The following is a 16,481-nucleotide window of genomic DNA, read 5'->3' on the forward strand; positions in this document are numbered from 1 at the left end:
TTGTGTCAGATCATTTGTAATGATAACTTAACCCCTGTAGATACAGAGAAGACAGTTTGTTGGGACCTCTCTTGTGTCGGATCATTTGTAATGATAACTTAATCCCAGTAGATACAGAGAGGACAGTTTGTTGGGACCTCTCTTGTGTCAGATCATTTGTAATGATAACTTAATCCCAGTAGATACAGAAAGGACAGTTTGTTGGGACCTCTCTTGTGTCAGATCATTTGTAATGATAACTTAACCCCTGTAGATACAGAGAAAACAGTTTGTTGGGACCTCTCTTGTGTCGGATCATTTGTAATGATAACTTAATCCCAGTAGATACAGAGAGGACAGTTTGTTGGGACCTCTCTTGTGTCAGATCATTTGTAATGATAACTTTACCCTGTAGAGTCAGAGAGGACAGAATGGAGCAGTGGTAATGATATGTATACAGCTGATATTAATGCTTAAAAATTACCCAGGTTTTGTTGGTAAAGGTAGATAACTCCAGGTGTTTAGAGGTGAAGGGTAATTTTATAGTATACAATGATGCTCTATATCAGTCTTATCAGCAAATAATGTGATAAATATATACTAATAATGTCGGTTTTATAGTTTGTAATTAACATAATGATTGAAGTGAAATAGAAATTAGATGATGAAAAGCTCCAGGTTTACCCTGAATGTTCTTCTATCATCATGTCAGATATCCACTAGTACAGTTAGAAAGGTATAATTCTGACTTGATGAGTCCTGTATATGTGTACCTTTGTTTCGTTCCCGGTAGAAAGATCTGAAGGTAAGTGCAGGTATCTTGTCAACCTGCCTTGGAAAGCTTTATTATATCAGATCATTGACAATCTATTGAAACTTCCTCTACCCAAGTAACAACTAGTACATTGAATCTGTGTGCTTCTCCTCCACAATCACAATTTGGTGACCTAAACAGACTTCGGTTGTTTCATGTATTTACCCGAAAAGTTGGATTTGATTTCAGATTAAAATGTTTAAGTGGAGTTGAAATAGCACACAAATTTGATGTTTACAAAATTTGAAGTAACATTGATTGACATCCTATTATATTTCAGCTTTATCTAATATAAGTTTGTAAATATATCTGTGTTTTATTATAACCATTTTTGTCAGCATTATCAGGTGTGTCCAGAATAAGTATAACAGTATTTATTTTTTGAGTTACTACACAGTTCAGTACTTAGGAATCAATGACATCTGCATGTCTACAATGAACTGTCTGTGATTATGTACATGCCAAGGTTTAGAAACCTTTAGTTTCCATTATTCTTGTTTTTGGTGTTGGTTTTGTTTCTCAGTTACAAAATCTTTTGCCTTTGAATTTGTTTTCTCATATCTTTCTAGATAAATTAAAATTAAATTTCAAATTTATTCAAACTAATAATATTATTAATTATTACATTGTAGCAGAAAAATGAATTTTGTCGGAGGAATCATATATATCTACTCTATTTATCCTGGTAACATAAGAGACTATTTGCAGTGGAAGTCCATTACTGGCATTTCCTTCCTTTCTTAACCCAATGACATAATTGTATGCAAAAAGTATTATATTATTTCAATGTTTGAATTCATAGTAAAACTTTCAGTAGACAAAATACAACTTACAGAACACTGGTCCTGTAGTCACAAAAACTGTGTGATGTCTGTTCTCTCCGTATAACCAAGAATTAAACTTAAAACGTGTTCCTCATTGCCTCCAGATGAAGAACCATCTGCGTACAATTGAGCAGCTGAAGTCTGAACTCCATTTAGCCAAGAGCAGTCATGAACAGGAAGTGAAGCGTATCCAACAGGATATGGACTTGTTACGTGAGGAACTTCAAATGACACATAACCAGAACAGTGATGGACAGAAGGAAAATCTGGACCACAAGACCACAATCATGGCACTGAATGATGAAATAGACAGAATGAAGAGGATGCAGGATGACACAGCAATTGAGGTAGAACATAAATTTAAGGCAGAGGATGATAAGAAAAGTGTGCATGGGGGAGGGGCATGTTACTGGTAGTAGGAGGTGATAAGTTTTGGGGAGTAGGGGAGGATGAGATATGAAATCAGTGTGAGTCTGATATAAGGCACAATGAGATCCTTGATTGTGATTGACTCATTTGGGAACAGAATTAGAGGGGTAATAGATCATCTACACAGTCTGAGGTCACAGGTTTAATACATGGAAAAGAACAGTAGAGAATAAAAACATTTTCAAACTATCCAATGCTGTAAGTGTCTATGATTTGACGATTAAGATTAAAAATCATTTCGTGTGAAAAAAATGTGTGTAAAGCATTTCTCCATGATTTCAGATGAAACGCCAGAATGACCAGTTGCATGAGCATGAGGTGTCGCTGGCAGAATCTCGCCAACAGATCATTCTACTAGAGGACCAGCTGGACAGTAGTCGTGAAGAGGGCCATGCGCTGGAGTCAGAGCTGGACAGCTTCAAACAAAAATATAACAAGAGTATGAATGAGGTGGGACATCTCGAGGGAACTGTCAAAACTCTACAGGTGAGGAATTTTATGAAATATATTTAATTTGAATATCTTCAATATTAATATCAATACAACGTAGATATCAGCTAGTAAACATGACTTAGTCGTTAAAAAACCAAATTTATTTGTACTACAAGTGTAACCTTACAAATCAACAAAAGTTATCAAACAAAACTTCGAAATCTTTTTAATCATTAAAATCTTGTTAGTAAAATTTATTGATCACAGCTTCTATAGGTATTCAAAACCCAGTTTATTTCTTATATTGTTCTTCTGATTGGAATCAAGTTTTCAGATTCATGAAAATGATTTGCTAAGTTATCTGTGGATAAGCAAGATTTTTACTGCTGATTTTTGTCACCAGGACAAGCTGTCTGAGAGTCGTAAGCGTGAACTCGAGAAGGAGCACCAGCTGGAAACGATGAAAAGTGAGATGGATAATCTGGAGGTAATGTACCGCGACACTAAACATGAGGTTGCTAAGTTTGAGGAGGTCATTGAACAGCTGACAACTGAGCTGCGCACCACCCAAGATGAACTGTCGTTGTCCAACAATCGTGTACACGAATGTGAAGAGAATATCAAGAACCTTAAGGACAGGAATGCCTTACTTCAATCAGAGGTAGGTATTTAAAAGAAATTTTAAAGAATCAGGTTTGCTCTCTTATGTATTGTTGCAGTATGAAGATAATTTTTTTTATTATAGAGGTTGTTTTATTTGAATAACAATTTTATTTTGTTTCCAGTCTTTAAGTCATGAAGAACATGCTAAGAAACTGGAGAATGAACTTTACACATACCAGGGAGAACACAGTCACACTGATCAGGAGGTAAGTTAGTCAGTCACATAAACAGTCACCATACCACAGATACTACTTTATTCTAGTATACAATGACTTCTAAGGTTCTATTTTAACATGTAACATGGGAAGATGGTCTCTAGTAAATCTAATTGAATTTGAACTCCAAATTTAAGTAATAGATATCATTACTTGAAGACATATATGAAGATCTATTATTAGGGCCCTGGTTCAAAATTTCCAGCCACATAGTGGGGCCCTTGCTGACCTGTCAGTGTTCTAGTTATGTATTCAAGCCTTTAGAGACATGAATGTAGTTGTCTCCTTTTTCCTCAGTACCTGGATAAGGAGGACAAGATCGCCCACCTTGATATGACCCTAGAAGAGACGAGGAGTGAACTTCAGGCCAAACTTCGGCAGATGTCTGACCAACAGGACCAGATCAATGACCTCAAGGTTGAACTCGCCTCAGTCAGGGAACAGAAAAACAGTGCTATGAAAGAGGTTTGTTTTAATGTAGATATATTAACTTCATCCCGGCATTCATGTCAGGAAATCTGACGAGAAAAGATAACATTATAATATCACATTCAACTTAACTGAAAAAACAACTTTTAAATTTTAAGATGAAAGGAAAAGTAGTGTTAAGTATGAAATCATTTAAACAGAACTACAAGATTTTTTGTAAAATTGTCATTATTATTTTCTTAGAATGATCGTCTGGAGCAGAGTATTCAGCAACTGCAGCTCAATTTGGCCACATCCCACCAGCGTCACAAATCCGACACTAACCGCCTACAGGACCAACTTTCTCATCTAGAGGCTGAACTGCGGCAAATCCAGGCACGAGGCCAGGCCGTTGAACAGGAGTTAAGTCATCGCCAGGAACAGCTTCTCCAGAGTGAATCTGAAGTCAAAGCATGTCGCAGTGACATTGCTAGCAAGATGGAAGAGGTAAGTTTTATCATTTGAACTAAAAAGTCATTTACTGTCATTAATTCTAAATGGTAAGAATATCTTTTTTGCTAAAGCTAATGTAGAGGAATTGTTGTTATCAGTCTATATTCTCTCAAGTAATCCATAAGTCTGTTGGAAGGGTTGTATGTATTCTGTCAGTGTATATACATGTTGGTAGTACATATATGTAAGGGAGGTCACTCTTGTATTAAGACAAGTCATGAAGGGAAGTAACTCTCCAAATCTTGATTGACTTTGTACCCTACATGTCTGATCATGTTTCCCCCCTGTCAGTTAAAGTTTCCCACCATTGGCCATGAATACATGTTCTGACCTGACTAGGGACAGGTAACTATATACCTGTGTCATGGAGCCTCACCTGATATCACATTCAACTATCAATTTATTTTACCTGAGTCAATAAAGGCTGACAAAAATATCCTGCTCAAAGAAGTCTGTCCCATGTTAAATAGACCTTGTAAATGTAATACAAGTTAGCTTAGTTATTATCTATAGAGACCCAACAGGTCAGTAGACAGTAAAAACCGGTCTCTTTTTTTCCTGTTGCTTATGATAATCAATTCATTTCTTTTGACAAAATACTCTTCAATTGTGAAATCCTTTTTATGGTTTAAGTACAAAATGTAGCATGCTGCAGTTATGCTGATCAAATTCATAGGTAAAGAGAGTATCAGAGCGTATTAAAGGAAACAAAAAATCGATCTAGAATATCTAATGCTTTTTATTGCAATAAGTGTTGATGAGCCCTATTATATTGATACTTGTAATTTAATCGTATTTCTTTGATTTGATTTCCTTTCTTTGGATTTATTTTATACTACTTGATTACATTCTCTATCAGATTTAGTAAATCCTGAATCTTCTGCAGAATTTTCAAACTAGTTATTTTATTAACACAAATATTAACTTCCTGTAATTAATACGAGGTTCATTTTCTGAGGAGAAGTGTTTCTGGCTGTGAAAGAAATGTTGGTTTATAGCTGTTATAAGAGATTTTAGAATGATGTGATAAATGTTTTTTCTCCTATTACTGGTAGCTGTGTATACCAACTATATGCAGCAGTAATTACAGACTCTATAAAGTTAGTCCTGGATGTCATATAGAACTGCTGGGTCATTGTTGTTCTATGGATCTAATATATAGTTTCTCCTGATAACAATGTTGTAATGTTCTTTTCTTTAAATTTACCTGTGATGAATAATGAAATGCTGCAGAAACACTTAAAATTGTAAAGATTTCTGAACTACATTTAAAGGTAGCTATACAGCTGATATTAGTTAATCAGGGCTTTATTCACCTGGTGGCTGTTTGACCACTTGTAGCTGAGGTAGTTCAATATTTGTCCACTGATATAGACAGAAGTCAACAGAGAGATCAAGATAGCACACAGTCCCCTTTGAATAACCAAATGCCAATTAATTATCTTTGTGACTTATGGGATCTAATCCTACTAGCACCAGATTTCCTGAAACCCTTGGACTAGAGATTACATTGAGGGACATTTGATAATACCTTATTGGTTCAGTACATGTCTGATAATTCAGATATACATTTTATTTTTATAATTAGTTTTATGTATTTATAATTAGAAGCTATTGGTTGATTGGTAGACTACAATCTTGATGGTTTTATTGGTGTATTATCCAAGATTAAATCTGCAGATATTGAATCCCTATAATAGAGTTTATATAGAATTGTCCTCTGTATCAGTAGGGCTATTCCTCTCTGTGTCAATGGTATAGAAATCAAACTAAGATGTTCTCAGAAATGTAAGATTTCTCTCAGTTTTACAAACAGCCTTGTTTGGCTCTGAAAACTGCTGTGTGACATCTAAAATGTCTAATTGAGATAGTGTATATATTTTGAATACTGATGTTTGGTGAGATATGTTTGCCACACGACTCCTGTCTAAACTGAAGCACTCAGTAGTCAATAATAATAGCATGCCAACTCTGGGTCCCTCATACTGGTATGTTATAACTTCTTAATTGGAACTGATCAAAAGATTCTATTCAATACGCTACGTCTGCTAGATGACACTAAAAATATCATTAGTAGGCCATGTAAAATTGAAATTCTCAAAAGAGTTTAGCATCTGTTGGATTTTCAAGTTTTTACATGTCTTTAGAGCAAATCTGATCATGTAGAAATACTTTAGTGAATATAATCCAGCAGGGTGTTGATTATGTAGAGTAATGGTTAGAATTCCTACAAAAGGTGTCATCTACTCCTGCAGCTCGAGTTAGATCTCAATGCAGTGTGTACTAAATATCTTATTGAACTGTCTCTTCAGTGTAGGATAAGGACTAGAGTCAGGCTTGAGATGTGAGGGGGAGCCCTATAGGAGAGCAATGAGGCGTGGCTTTGAACAGAGTTCTCTAACATCAGATTGGCCTACCCTGTACACCCATTGGTCTCACAGTCTAACACTCTATTATCTTACTGATTAGAGATAGGTGTCCCATTCATAGTGGAGGAAACTCTATAGCTGGAGATAGTTAGGTACACATGGTGTGAGCTATTGAAGTACAAACCCAGGAATTCCTGTGATAAAAGCTTGACTTAGTCCACATACAAATTATGGTCAGTTTTCAGAGCCAAACCAAATGTTTGGGATCAGTGGAACCTATACTCAAGTGCTTGCAGTGTTTCTCTCCTCTTATGAAATAGTTTTATGGAAAAAATATGATTTCTCCTTCATGAAAAGAGAACATGTACTAAAGAATTTTTCGGAGACATTTCCATAATTTCTAGTGGCAGCATGCTTCATGTAACTGTGTGTTTTTAGTTTTCTTTACATTCCAAATGGTTAATTACACCATTTCTAATGAAAGAAGTTGTGATCAATAGAGTTGGCATTAGGGAGATGGAGAATTGTATACCAGTGCTGGTCTGACACTGGCTGAATGAATAGCACCTGAGGTGATATTATTCTGAGAAATCTATAATGCTAGTAGCACACAATTGTTATCCTGGAGTGTTGACGGAACTTGTTTCTCCAATTCTTTACAATCTTCATGCTGGATGGGACCTGACTAGCACTGATTCTGTATAATCTTGGTGCTGGATATTACTGGACAAGCACACAGTGGTTGTCCTGGAGTGCTGGTGGAACTCGCTTCTCTGATTCTGTATTATCTTGGTGCTGGATGGGACCTGACTAGCACAAAGTCGTTGTCCTGGAGTGCTGGTGAAACTTGTTTCTCTGATTTTGTATAATCTTTGTGCTGGATATTACCGAACTAGCACAAAGTCGTTGTCCTGGAGTGCTGGTGGTGTTTGTTTCTCCAGCTTTTTATAATCTTGGTGCTGTATTGTATCTGACAAGGTGTTCATTTGTGTTGTCAGGGCAATTCTCTGCCGTGCTGAAGGACAAGAAAGAATTCCTTTGACAGTCCATCAGTGTGTGTAGAGCTGTCATTCCCTTATCAGTGTTCAATCAGATGTGCGGCTACCTAAGTCACAGGATGGCTGTCAATATTTGTCTCCAACAGGAGTTTATGTAGTATAAATATGGAGTAGGAGGATTAAAAATTCTGTGAGCCAAGATATTTGTCTTGCTAAACAGTGTTCATTGTGAATGTGGAATCTTAGCGGAGATGTGTAGTGTTATCTCAGTAATCCATTCTGTCAGTGTAAACTCCAGATAAACTAATACACAGATCCCCCAAAAAATCTCACAAATATCTGCAGTGTTTCTGTCAGATTTCTGTTCTGGCAGCTTACACAAGTTTTTGTTGAGGTCAATAAGTTTCATTTTAATCAATTTAGAAATTCAGGCCACATAAAAATGTTATAGTTCACCTAAAGATATCTCACCTGTCAGATCAACCTTGTTACTTTCTGTAAGGAGCTATCAGGTGGTAACATCTGTGTACAGCATTGGTTATCGTGGTATTGTATTAAAAGTGTAGTCGTCCTTCAATCTATTGACACAGATCATATCAGCACAGTGTCATTTTCATATCTATTTGCTAAGTAAATTTAAATCATCAATAAGAAAGTGTACGGTTGAGTGAACAGCCAGCTTGTTGAAGTGTTGGCCCGATAGACTGGGAGAGTGGTCACACAGTAGCTCAGCAGTGGGTTGGACACTTACTCCCACTATCAGGCAATGAAATACCCAGCAACATGGGATCATATGGAACTCAAATTTCCTAAAACCAAGCCAGGATTTAGGCTTTGATATTTGTCTCTTAGCTACATAAGAGATACTCTTAGAAAGTATTGTTGTGATATCTCATAAGGATGGATTTCAGTCGTAGTGTTGAGGAGAAAATGAGGAAGATGGACCAGAGGTATGGGATTTCCCAAGACACAGATCCCATCAATGGGGGTCTGAACTTTGGTATGGAAATGACAATAAGGGAATATGAAAATTCACTTTTCCAGATTGAGAAACTAGAAGCAAACATCAAAGATATGAAAATAGAAATCAGTCACCTCCAGGGAGCCAAACAAAGAGCAGAGAACCAGGTCAGTAGAATTCTTAGTTATTTGTAGAGTGAAATATCTGTTTAGTACCTTCATGATTAAATTCTTTCCAGTTATTGTGAACTATAGTTTGTACTGCAATTTTGTCTGACAAATATTTAAGTTAATTGCTTGTCTGATAATTACTTCAGAATCAAAATAGTCAGCTGAATGAAAAAGTAATGTTATAATAATGGTGAAAATTCCTTTGTATATATGTTTGATATGGTAATGAAGTACTAACATATCCTACTGATGAGTATAATGGAATGTTATGGTAAAAAATACTTCTGAATTATCACCAATACTCTTGTGATATGCTTCCATTGATCTCCAATGAATATATATGTTATACATGTATGGTAAAACTTACTCTTACAGGGATCTGAGCTACAGAACGAGGTGGAGCACCTGAAGACAGATCTGTCTGAAGCCAGGGCCCAGTACAAGGATTGTGCACAGGAGGTAGGTGTGCTCATTGTTGGTGGTAGGGCCATCTGAAAAGGGATGGGGGGTTATCTGTTCATGCATTGAGTCAGTGTAAATGTGGCCTGACTCATGGTCAGTGCAAGTGTAACCTGTCCACAATGTCATTGTAATCATGGCCTGTCTCAGAGATCAGTGTAAGTGGGGCCTGTTCCTGAGGTCAGTGTAAATGGTCTTTCCCTGAGGTCAGTGTAAATGGTCTGTTCCTGAGGTTAGTGTAAGCCTGGTCTGTTCCCAACCTCCAGCATCAGTGTAAGTTCAGTCTGTCCCTTTAGTCAATGTAAGTTCGGTCTTTCCCTTGAGTCAGTGTAAGTGTGACCTGTCCCTTGAGTCATTGTAAGTGTGATCTGTCCCTTGAGTCCGTGTTAGTGTGGTCTGTCCCTTGAGTCATTGTAAGTGTGATCTGTCCCTTAAGTCAGTGTAAGTGTGGTCTGTGCCTTGAGTCAATGTAAGTGTGACCTGTCCCTTGAGTCAGTGTAAGTGTGACCTGTCTCTTGAGTCAGTGTAAGTGTGATCTGTCCCTTTAGTCAGTGTAAATGTGGTCTGTCCCTTGAGTCATTGTAAGTGTGATCTGTCCCTTGAGTCAGTGTAAGCTCAATCTTTCCCTTGAGTCAGTGTAAGTGTGATCTGTCCCTTGAGTCAGTGTAAGCTCAATCTTTCCCTTGAGTCAGTGTAAGTGTGGTCTGTCCCTTGAGTCAGTGTAAGTGTGGTCTGTCCCTTGAGTCATTGTAAATGTGATCTGTCCCTTGAGTCAGTGTAAGCTCAATCTTTCCCTTGAGTCAGTGTAAGTGTGATCTGTCCCTTGAGTCAGTGTAAGTATGGTCTGTCCCTTGAGTCATGGTGTGATCTGTCCCTTGAGTCAGTGTAAGTGTGATCTGTCCCTTAAGTCAGTGTAAGTGTGATCTGTCCCTTTAGTCAGTGTAAGTTTGATTTGTCTCTTGAGTCAGTGTAAGTGTGATCTGTCCCTTGAGTCCGTGTAAGTGTGGTCTGTCCCTTGAGTCCGTGTAAGTGTGGTCTGCCCCTTGAGTCATTGTAAATGTGATATGTCCCTTGAGTCAGTGGAAGTGTGGTCAGTCCCTTTAGTCAGTGTAAGTGTGATCTGTCCCTTTAGTCAGTGTAAGTGTGTCTGTCTATTGATACTCTGTGGTCTTTCTTTTGGGTCCATGTAAATGTGATCTCTCCCTAAAGTGAGTGTGGCCCGTTGTCTCCAAGGTCAGTGTCAGTGTGGCCTTTTTACGAGGTCAGTGCAAGTCTGGTCTGTCCAAAAGGTCATTGTAATTGTGGCTTGTCTCCAAGATCGGTGTAAGTGGTCTGTCCCTGAGGTGGCAAGAGGTTTGATATAACCCTTTAGAATAGTTATTTCAAGGCCCTACTAGTGGGGTGGATGTAGCCTATTCTTGTGTGGCCTTTGGTCACTTGTATAGATGGGTTTAGATAGGTATGGACCGTTCCCAGTATCTGACAGACGTGATCCACTGTGTCATTATAGAGAAGACTAATGTCTTTGAATGTTTTATAAGACATTGATAGGTGGAATGATGTCTAGTTTTACCTGGGGTATATAAAGACCAACACGACCTTCATGACATACAATACAACCTAACACACATCCTCAGAACACCATTTAACGGAATCTTAGTTATGCCACAATGATCTATTTCTTGCCAATTAATAAATGTTATCACAGCGTAGCTTTTAACTCAGTGTATATTAAAACTCGGTGATGTATGACATATCATACAATGAAATAGAAACAGTACACTACTGTGGTACGTAGCTGACTGATTAATGTCAGGAGTTACCAGGATCTGCTAAAAGACCAAGCCTGTATCAGGTATACAGGGGAGCGATTTTGCTCGTTGAAATGTAGTGCTTTACTTAGGACCAGACACTTCTTATGTAATAGGAAAACATGGACTTCTACCAGGGAGAAGATTTTGAGGAAAGGATACTGTCTTACCAATACTGGAGTGGCAGGGTAGGAATTCTGATTCATTTCTTTAGTTGCAGACATTGCACTTCAGGAAGGGTAGTAGTAACATGATCATTAGAGTTTTAATTTTGCTGACAGGCAGTTTTTCTTGAAAACAATAAACATTCGAATTGCCTTGTGTGTGAGACTTCACTTGTAAATAACTAATCTGAAACTGTTTTAAATAAAAAAAAAATGAATAAAAAACATTGCCATGGGTCAGGGACAAATAGGATACATCATGTCCCTGCATTGGTATAAAAAATGATATTGGTCTTTTCTAGTCAAATATGAAGTTGTTTTGAGTTAGTGATGATATAAACATATATTTTAGTTAAGGATAGAGCATTTGTATAGCTTTTTACCCATAATGTGTAAAATGATCAGTTAATCAGGTAGCATACAATATATTTCATTACAGATCCCTGGTATATAGAGTTACCAGGCAGTCAACACTACCATTACAAACATAATCCAATATTGACTTGCTACTCTATAGGAAGCGATGGCTGTACATATTGAAAATCTATGTAATTGGATAGTGTTCTCTAGTTAGGAATGCAATTTTGATTTCTTATGACTGAAGATAGATCACATGTTTCCGTGTTAAGTGTCACATTATAAGTTGTGTGGTAAAACTTGTCTGATAGCTCTTTTAAGCTTTGATTGGTACAGTACTGTTATGGTCCTTGGACAATGGTGGGGACAGTAACAAGAGACATTATCTTTGAGGATCATATTTATCTCCCTTGGATCTTGGAAGCATCTATTCAGGAAGAATGTTATCTTGTGATATCTACAGTGGAATGTAGAGAATTGGATCAAGTTTTCAGTTAGTTTTTGTTAGAACTTTAAATCAAGATTTTGCTAATTTAGTAAAAGAGGAACGTGTAGTTAGCAATGATAACAAGCATGGTCCCTTTGAACTTTTTACTGAGTATATAAAGATATAGGACATGGGTCTAATAAAGAACAGAGAAGCCACAGGGATGGTATGTAACTACAGCAAGTCATTGTTTTTAAAAGATATTAATTGGTATGAAAGGAGCGAGTTGAGAGTGTATCTGGATTAGATTGAGTCACTGTGATCTGGGAGATGTCAACCCAGTGTACACAGTAGTTCTTGTATTTCTTAAGCCAGGGCACATTTTTAAAAAAGACAAGGAATCAAACTGTGGTTGGGTAGTGGAAACACACTCGCTTTTCATATCTAGCAATCCAGGAATTTCACTCCCGGAACACAGACATGAAAAGGTAGGGGGTCTCCTGCCTGAACACATGGTTTTTTGCCCCTGTATTCCAGTTCCCCCTTCCACCTACCCCCACCCTCATCCCCCACATACAGAGTAAGACCTCTCATACACTTAGATTCAGGCCAACAAGGGTTATTAGTTTAAGTAGCAATGACTTGTTTTGCAGTTGTTGTAAAACAAATAAAGTTTATTTTAAGCTGTTTTTGTTCTACTCCTGTGAGATCAAATGTTTTCATCAGACTCAATTATCATGATTTACATAAAAGATATAATTTCATTGGCACTTGATTTTGTGAATAAATATACTACTTTCAATCTACTTATACTAAGTTTAACAGTTCATGGTTATATGAATTCATTGATTTTAAGTACCCACGAAATGAATGAAAATAAAACTCCCACAAAATTTAATGATTTCACAGTAACTTTGACATACAGTTTTATCTAAAACATTTACACTTCCTGTGATTATGATATATTTGAAGTTATATGATATCATCATGCTTTGTTTGTCAGTTGAATATGTATCATTTTCTTATACTGAAGATTTAATTTCTAACTCCATATCAGAGTGTGCTTTGTACTATCAAAAAAGTGTCCTGTTGAATGTAGAAAATCCAACTTTAGATGTAAAGAAATTTTATATCATACCAGATCATATGCCATCAAGCCCATGTCTTGCTTCTCTAAAATATACATTCATATATAAACAGGTGGGCATAATAGACTATGAAGATGTAGAGGAGTAATATCTTATATATTCCCAATATTTAGAACAAAAGCATGATTTACACAGAAACAACTCAAATGTAAGGCTATCTGATGATGAGAGTATGTGTCTGTGCAGATATTTTGTGTCTATAATAAGTAGTCTGTCTATACTATAGCTGGCCCACTATGAGGAGATGTTGATGACTTCAAATGTGTTTATAATTAGTAGTCTATCTGTCAATATTGTAGCTGGCCCAACATGAAGGGGAGTTTCTGACTTGTGTCTGTTGTCAATAGTTTATCTGTCAATATTGTAGCTGGCCCACCATGAGGAGAAGTTGATGCTGATGGAGCAAAGTCTACAAACCACACAGGACCAGCTTAGTCAGCGTGTCACTGAGGTTGTCAGGTATGAACAAATCAACCGTAAACTACAGATGGAGGTGAAGACACTTCGAGAGCGTAACACAAGCTATGAGGAGGAGATTGAGGAACAGAAGGTCATGATTGACAAGCTGAGAAAGGACCTGGTCAACTCCAAGGAAGACCATCACTCAGCTGTACAGGAGGGCCTCGCCTACAAACAACAAGCCCACAAATATGAGGTTGAGCTAGAGGGTGCACGGGAGCAGGAAAAGATGCTAAGTGACCAGGTACATAAGTTTGGGATTTTTTTCGTTTGAACATGTAATACTAATGTAGTGCTTTACCTGCTGGATCATGTGACTTACACTTCACTTTACAGGATTTTATACTTCCATAATCAGACATAATCAGATTCTGTTACATGTAATATACAGTAATAGCCTTGAAATATAAACAACATTTATCTCATCAGCAGTATTTTAAGGTAGTGAATACTTGTGCTGTAGCTAATAATAAAACATCTAACCCTTAAACAGTATCTTAAGTTACTGAATACTTGTGCTGTAGCTAATAATAAAACATACAACCATTTGATACACAGGTAGAACAGCAGGATCAGATTCTCACCCAGCTACAACAGGAGATCCGTGGTGAACGTGACAGACACCAGGAGACCGGTAAAAACCTACAAATGGCGCGTAAACACAACGCTGACCTTCAAGACGACTTTGAATCTGCCCAACGGCATATTAATGACCTCACAAACACGGTAAGCTGCCATAACTTGTGTTACTTATGTACAGTTGTATTTCATAACTTGTGTTACTTATGTACAGTTGTATTTCATAACTTGTGTTACTCATGTACAGTTGTATTTCATATCTTGTGTTACTCATGTACAGTTGTATTTCATAACTTGTGTTACTCATGTACAGTTGTATTTCATAACTTGTGTTACTTATGTACAGTTGTATTTCATAACTTGTGTTACTTATGTACAGTTGTATTTCATAACTTGTGTTACTTATGTACAGTTGTGTTTCATAACTTGTGTTACTTATGTACAGTTGTGTTTCATAACTTGTGTTACTTATGTACAGTTGTGTTTCATAACTTGTGTTACTTATGTACAGTTGTATTTCATAACTTGTGTTACTTATGTACAGTTGTATCTCAAAAGTTTCTATCAATGTTTTCAGTTTGTATTGCTGAATGAAACGGAACAGAACCAAATATGGTTATAATTCCTTCAGTAGAAAGGAACTAAGATTAAAGTCACATGATCTGTGGACAGACCTCACTTGGTACATACATTATCATTGTGTTTTTGTATCATTGATCTGTAGGTGAAAGACAAAGATGAGCTAGTCTCTAATCTACGTGCTGATATTGAGTCAATGCACCAGCGACAGATGGCTCTAAAGGAGGAGCTAGTGGAACGTGAAGGTCAACTGAGAGTAGCCAAGCTAAATCTACAGTCAGCCCAGAAACAGAGTGTGCATCACTCACAGGAGGTTAGTAACTGGAACATCTTATTAACACGTAACTCCAGATAACAGTTATGATTATCTTTAGACTTGTTGGTTATGAACATGTAAATAGTTTTGCTCCCCGAAAATTTTTAGGGGAGCATATAGTCACCCATGTTACTTCTAACTTTAATTGACGGTTGGATTTTGTGAACTTGTGACAGGTTTCCAGATACGAAGAGACACTGGGACAGCTACAGAATGATTTGGATCGTGTGCAGGAACAGTATAGAAAGACACATGCCTCGGTACGTATTCTTACACTATACTCTTTGATTTACTGATGTAAAGTTCTCTTTAAGAATAGATAATTTGTAAATATTTATGTTATAATATGATAGCCTGTGTATTATATATTTATGTTTTGACAGCTGATGGAGAATGAACAGAAAGTTCATGACCTAAAGGTCCAGCTAACCACAGTTCAAGGTCACCACAAGGAATCAATGGACCAGCTAGGAGAGAAGTCCCGCCAGGTGGCAGCACTGAAGACAGACCTAGCCAAATTGCAACAGCAGAACCAAGGAATGACAGATGAGATTGCTCTTTATGAGGAGAAGATGAGAGAACTAACTCAAGAACTCAGGAAAATGCAGGAGCTTAACAGGGCTTCAGAGGAAGAGGTAGGAACATTTTACACAATATCAGGGTTGCTTGACTTTCAATCTAAACATCAGGAAAGGTAATAGAATCAAACAACACACAGCAATGATTTATGGTAATGAAATATTCATTGTATTTTCTTCAGCTGGAGAACTTTGAGTTGCGATACCAGGACTTACAACAAGAGTTAATGAACTCACAAGATAAAAACCGACAATCCCTACAGGACCTAGGGGCACTGGAGGAGGAGTCTGTGGTTCTTAAGGTGGAGCTGAGTGCGATCCAGGAGAAGTACAAGGCCAAGATTGATGAGGTAAGGGATCTTACAGAGCTAATTAATGTAGTAAAGGTTACCTTCTTGGGGACATTGATAATCAAGATTCAAATTGACTGCATAATTTTTTCTTGTAAATTTATGATACTTAAATTGAAAGAAACAAACACCTGTAATATGTACTTAATTCTGACCACATCCTGCTAATTGTACTTTGTTTTCTTCTAGTCTGACAAGCTGCAAAATGAGGTAGAGTTACTGCGCCACAATTATCATAGTGCTAATGAGGAAATACAAGGGCTGAGAGTAGCACTGGAGGAGTCGCGCTCCAACGGTGACCGTCTTCACCGAGAAAGTGAGCTTGTGGTCCAGAACGTCAACACATGGGTTCAGGAACAAAAGTAAGCACATCACTGGAGAATTTATCAGAGCAGATGGAAATTGATTTTATTGTTTATTTCCTGACTTTAAATGTTAATATCAAACTTAGGATATTTTGCTCATAAGTGTTTGATCCA

The 16,481-nt window shown here is 37.2% G+C and overlaps 1 protein-coding gene across 1 annotated transcript in view; it reads left to right on the forward strand.

Moving 5' to 3' along the window:
- The window catches only part of LOC132556585 (early endosome antigen 1-like), an 84,112-nt gene that overhangs the window by 56,281 nt on the left and 11,350 nt on the right, over nt 1–16,481 (forward strand). The window contains exons 33-47 of the mRNA XM_060221004.1: nt 1,722–1,964; nt 2,329–2,532; nt 2,882–3,139; nt 3,264–3,347; nt 3,654–3,821; nt 4,029–4,271; nt 8,689–8,772; nt 9,151–9,234; nt 13,509–13,844; nt 14,159–14,326; nt 14,904–15,071; nt 15,251–15,334; nt 15,458–15,709; nt 15,835–16,002; nt 16,192–16,364. Coding sequence (XP_060076987.1) covers nt 1,722–1,964; nt 2,329–2,532; nt 2,882–3,139; nt 3,264–3,347; nt 3,654–3,821; nt 4,029–4,271; nt 8,689–8,772; nt 9,151–9,234; nt 13,509–13,844; nt 14,159–14,326; nt 14,904–15,071; nt 15,251–15,334; nt 15,458–15,709; nt 15,835–16,002; nt 16,192–16,364 — 2,717 coding nt within the window. The remainder of the gene's footprint in view (nt 1–1,721; nt 1,965–2,328; nt 2,533–2,881; nt 3,140–3,263; nt 3,348–3,653; nt 3,822–4,028; nt 4,272–8,688; nt 8,773–9,150; nt 9,235–13,508; nt 13,845–14,158; nt 14,327–14,903; nt 15,072–15,250; nt 15,335–15,457; nt 15,710–15,834; nt 16,003–16,191; nt 16,365–16,481) is intronic.

This window comes from Ylistrum balloti, unplaced genomic scaffold, assembly GCF_031769215.1.
Source record: "Ylistrum balloti isolate Yb309-2 unplaced genomic scaffold, AGI_CSIRO_Ybal_v1 Utg370580, whole genome shotgun sequence".
NCBI lineage: Eukaryota > Metazoa > Mollusca > Bivalvia > Pectinida > Pectinidae > Ylistrum > Ylistrum balloti.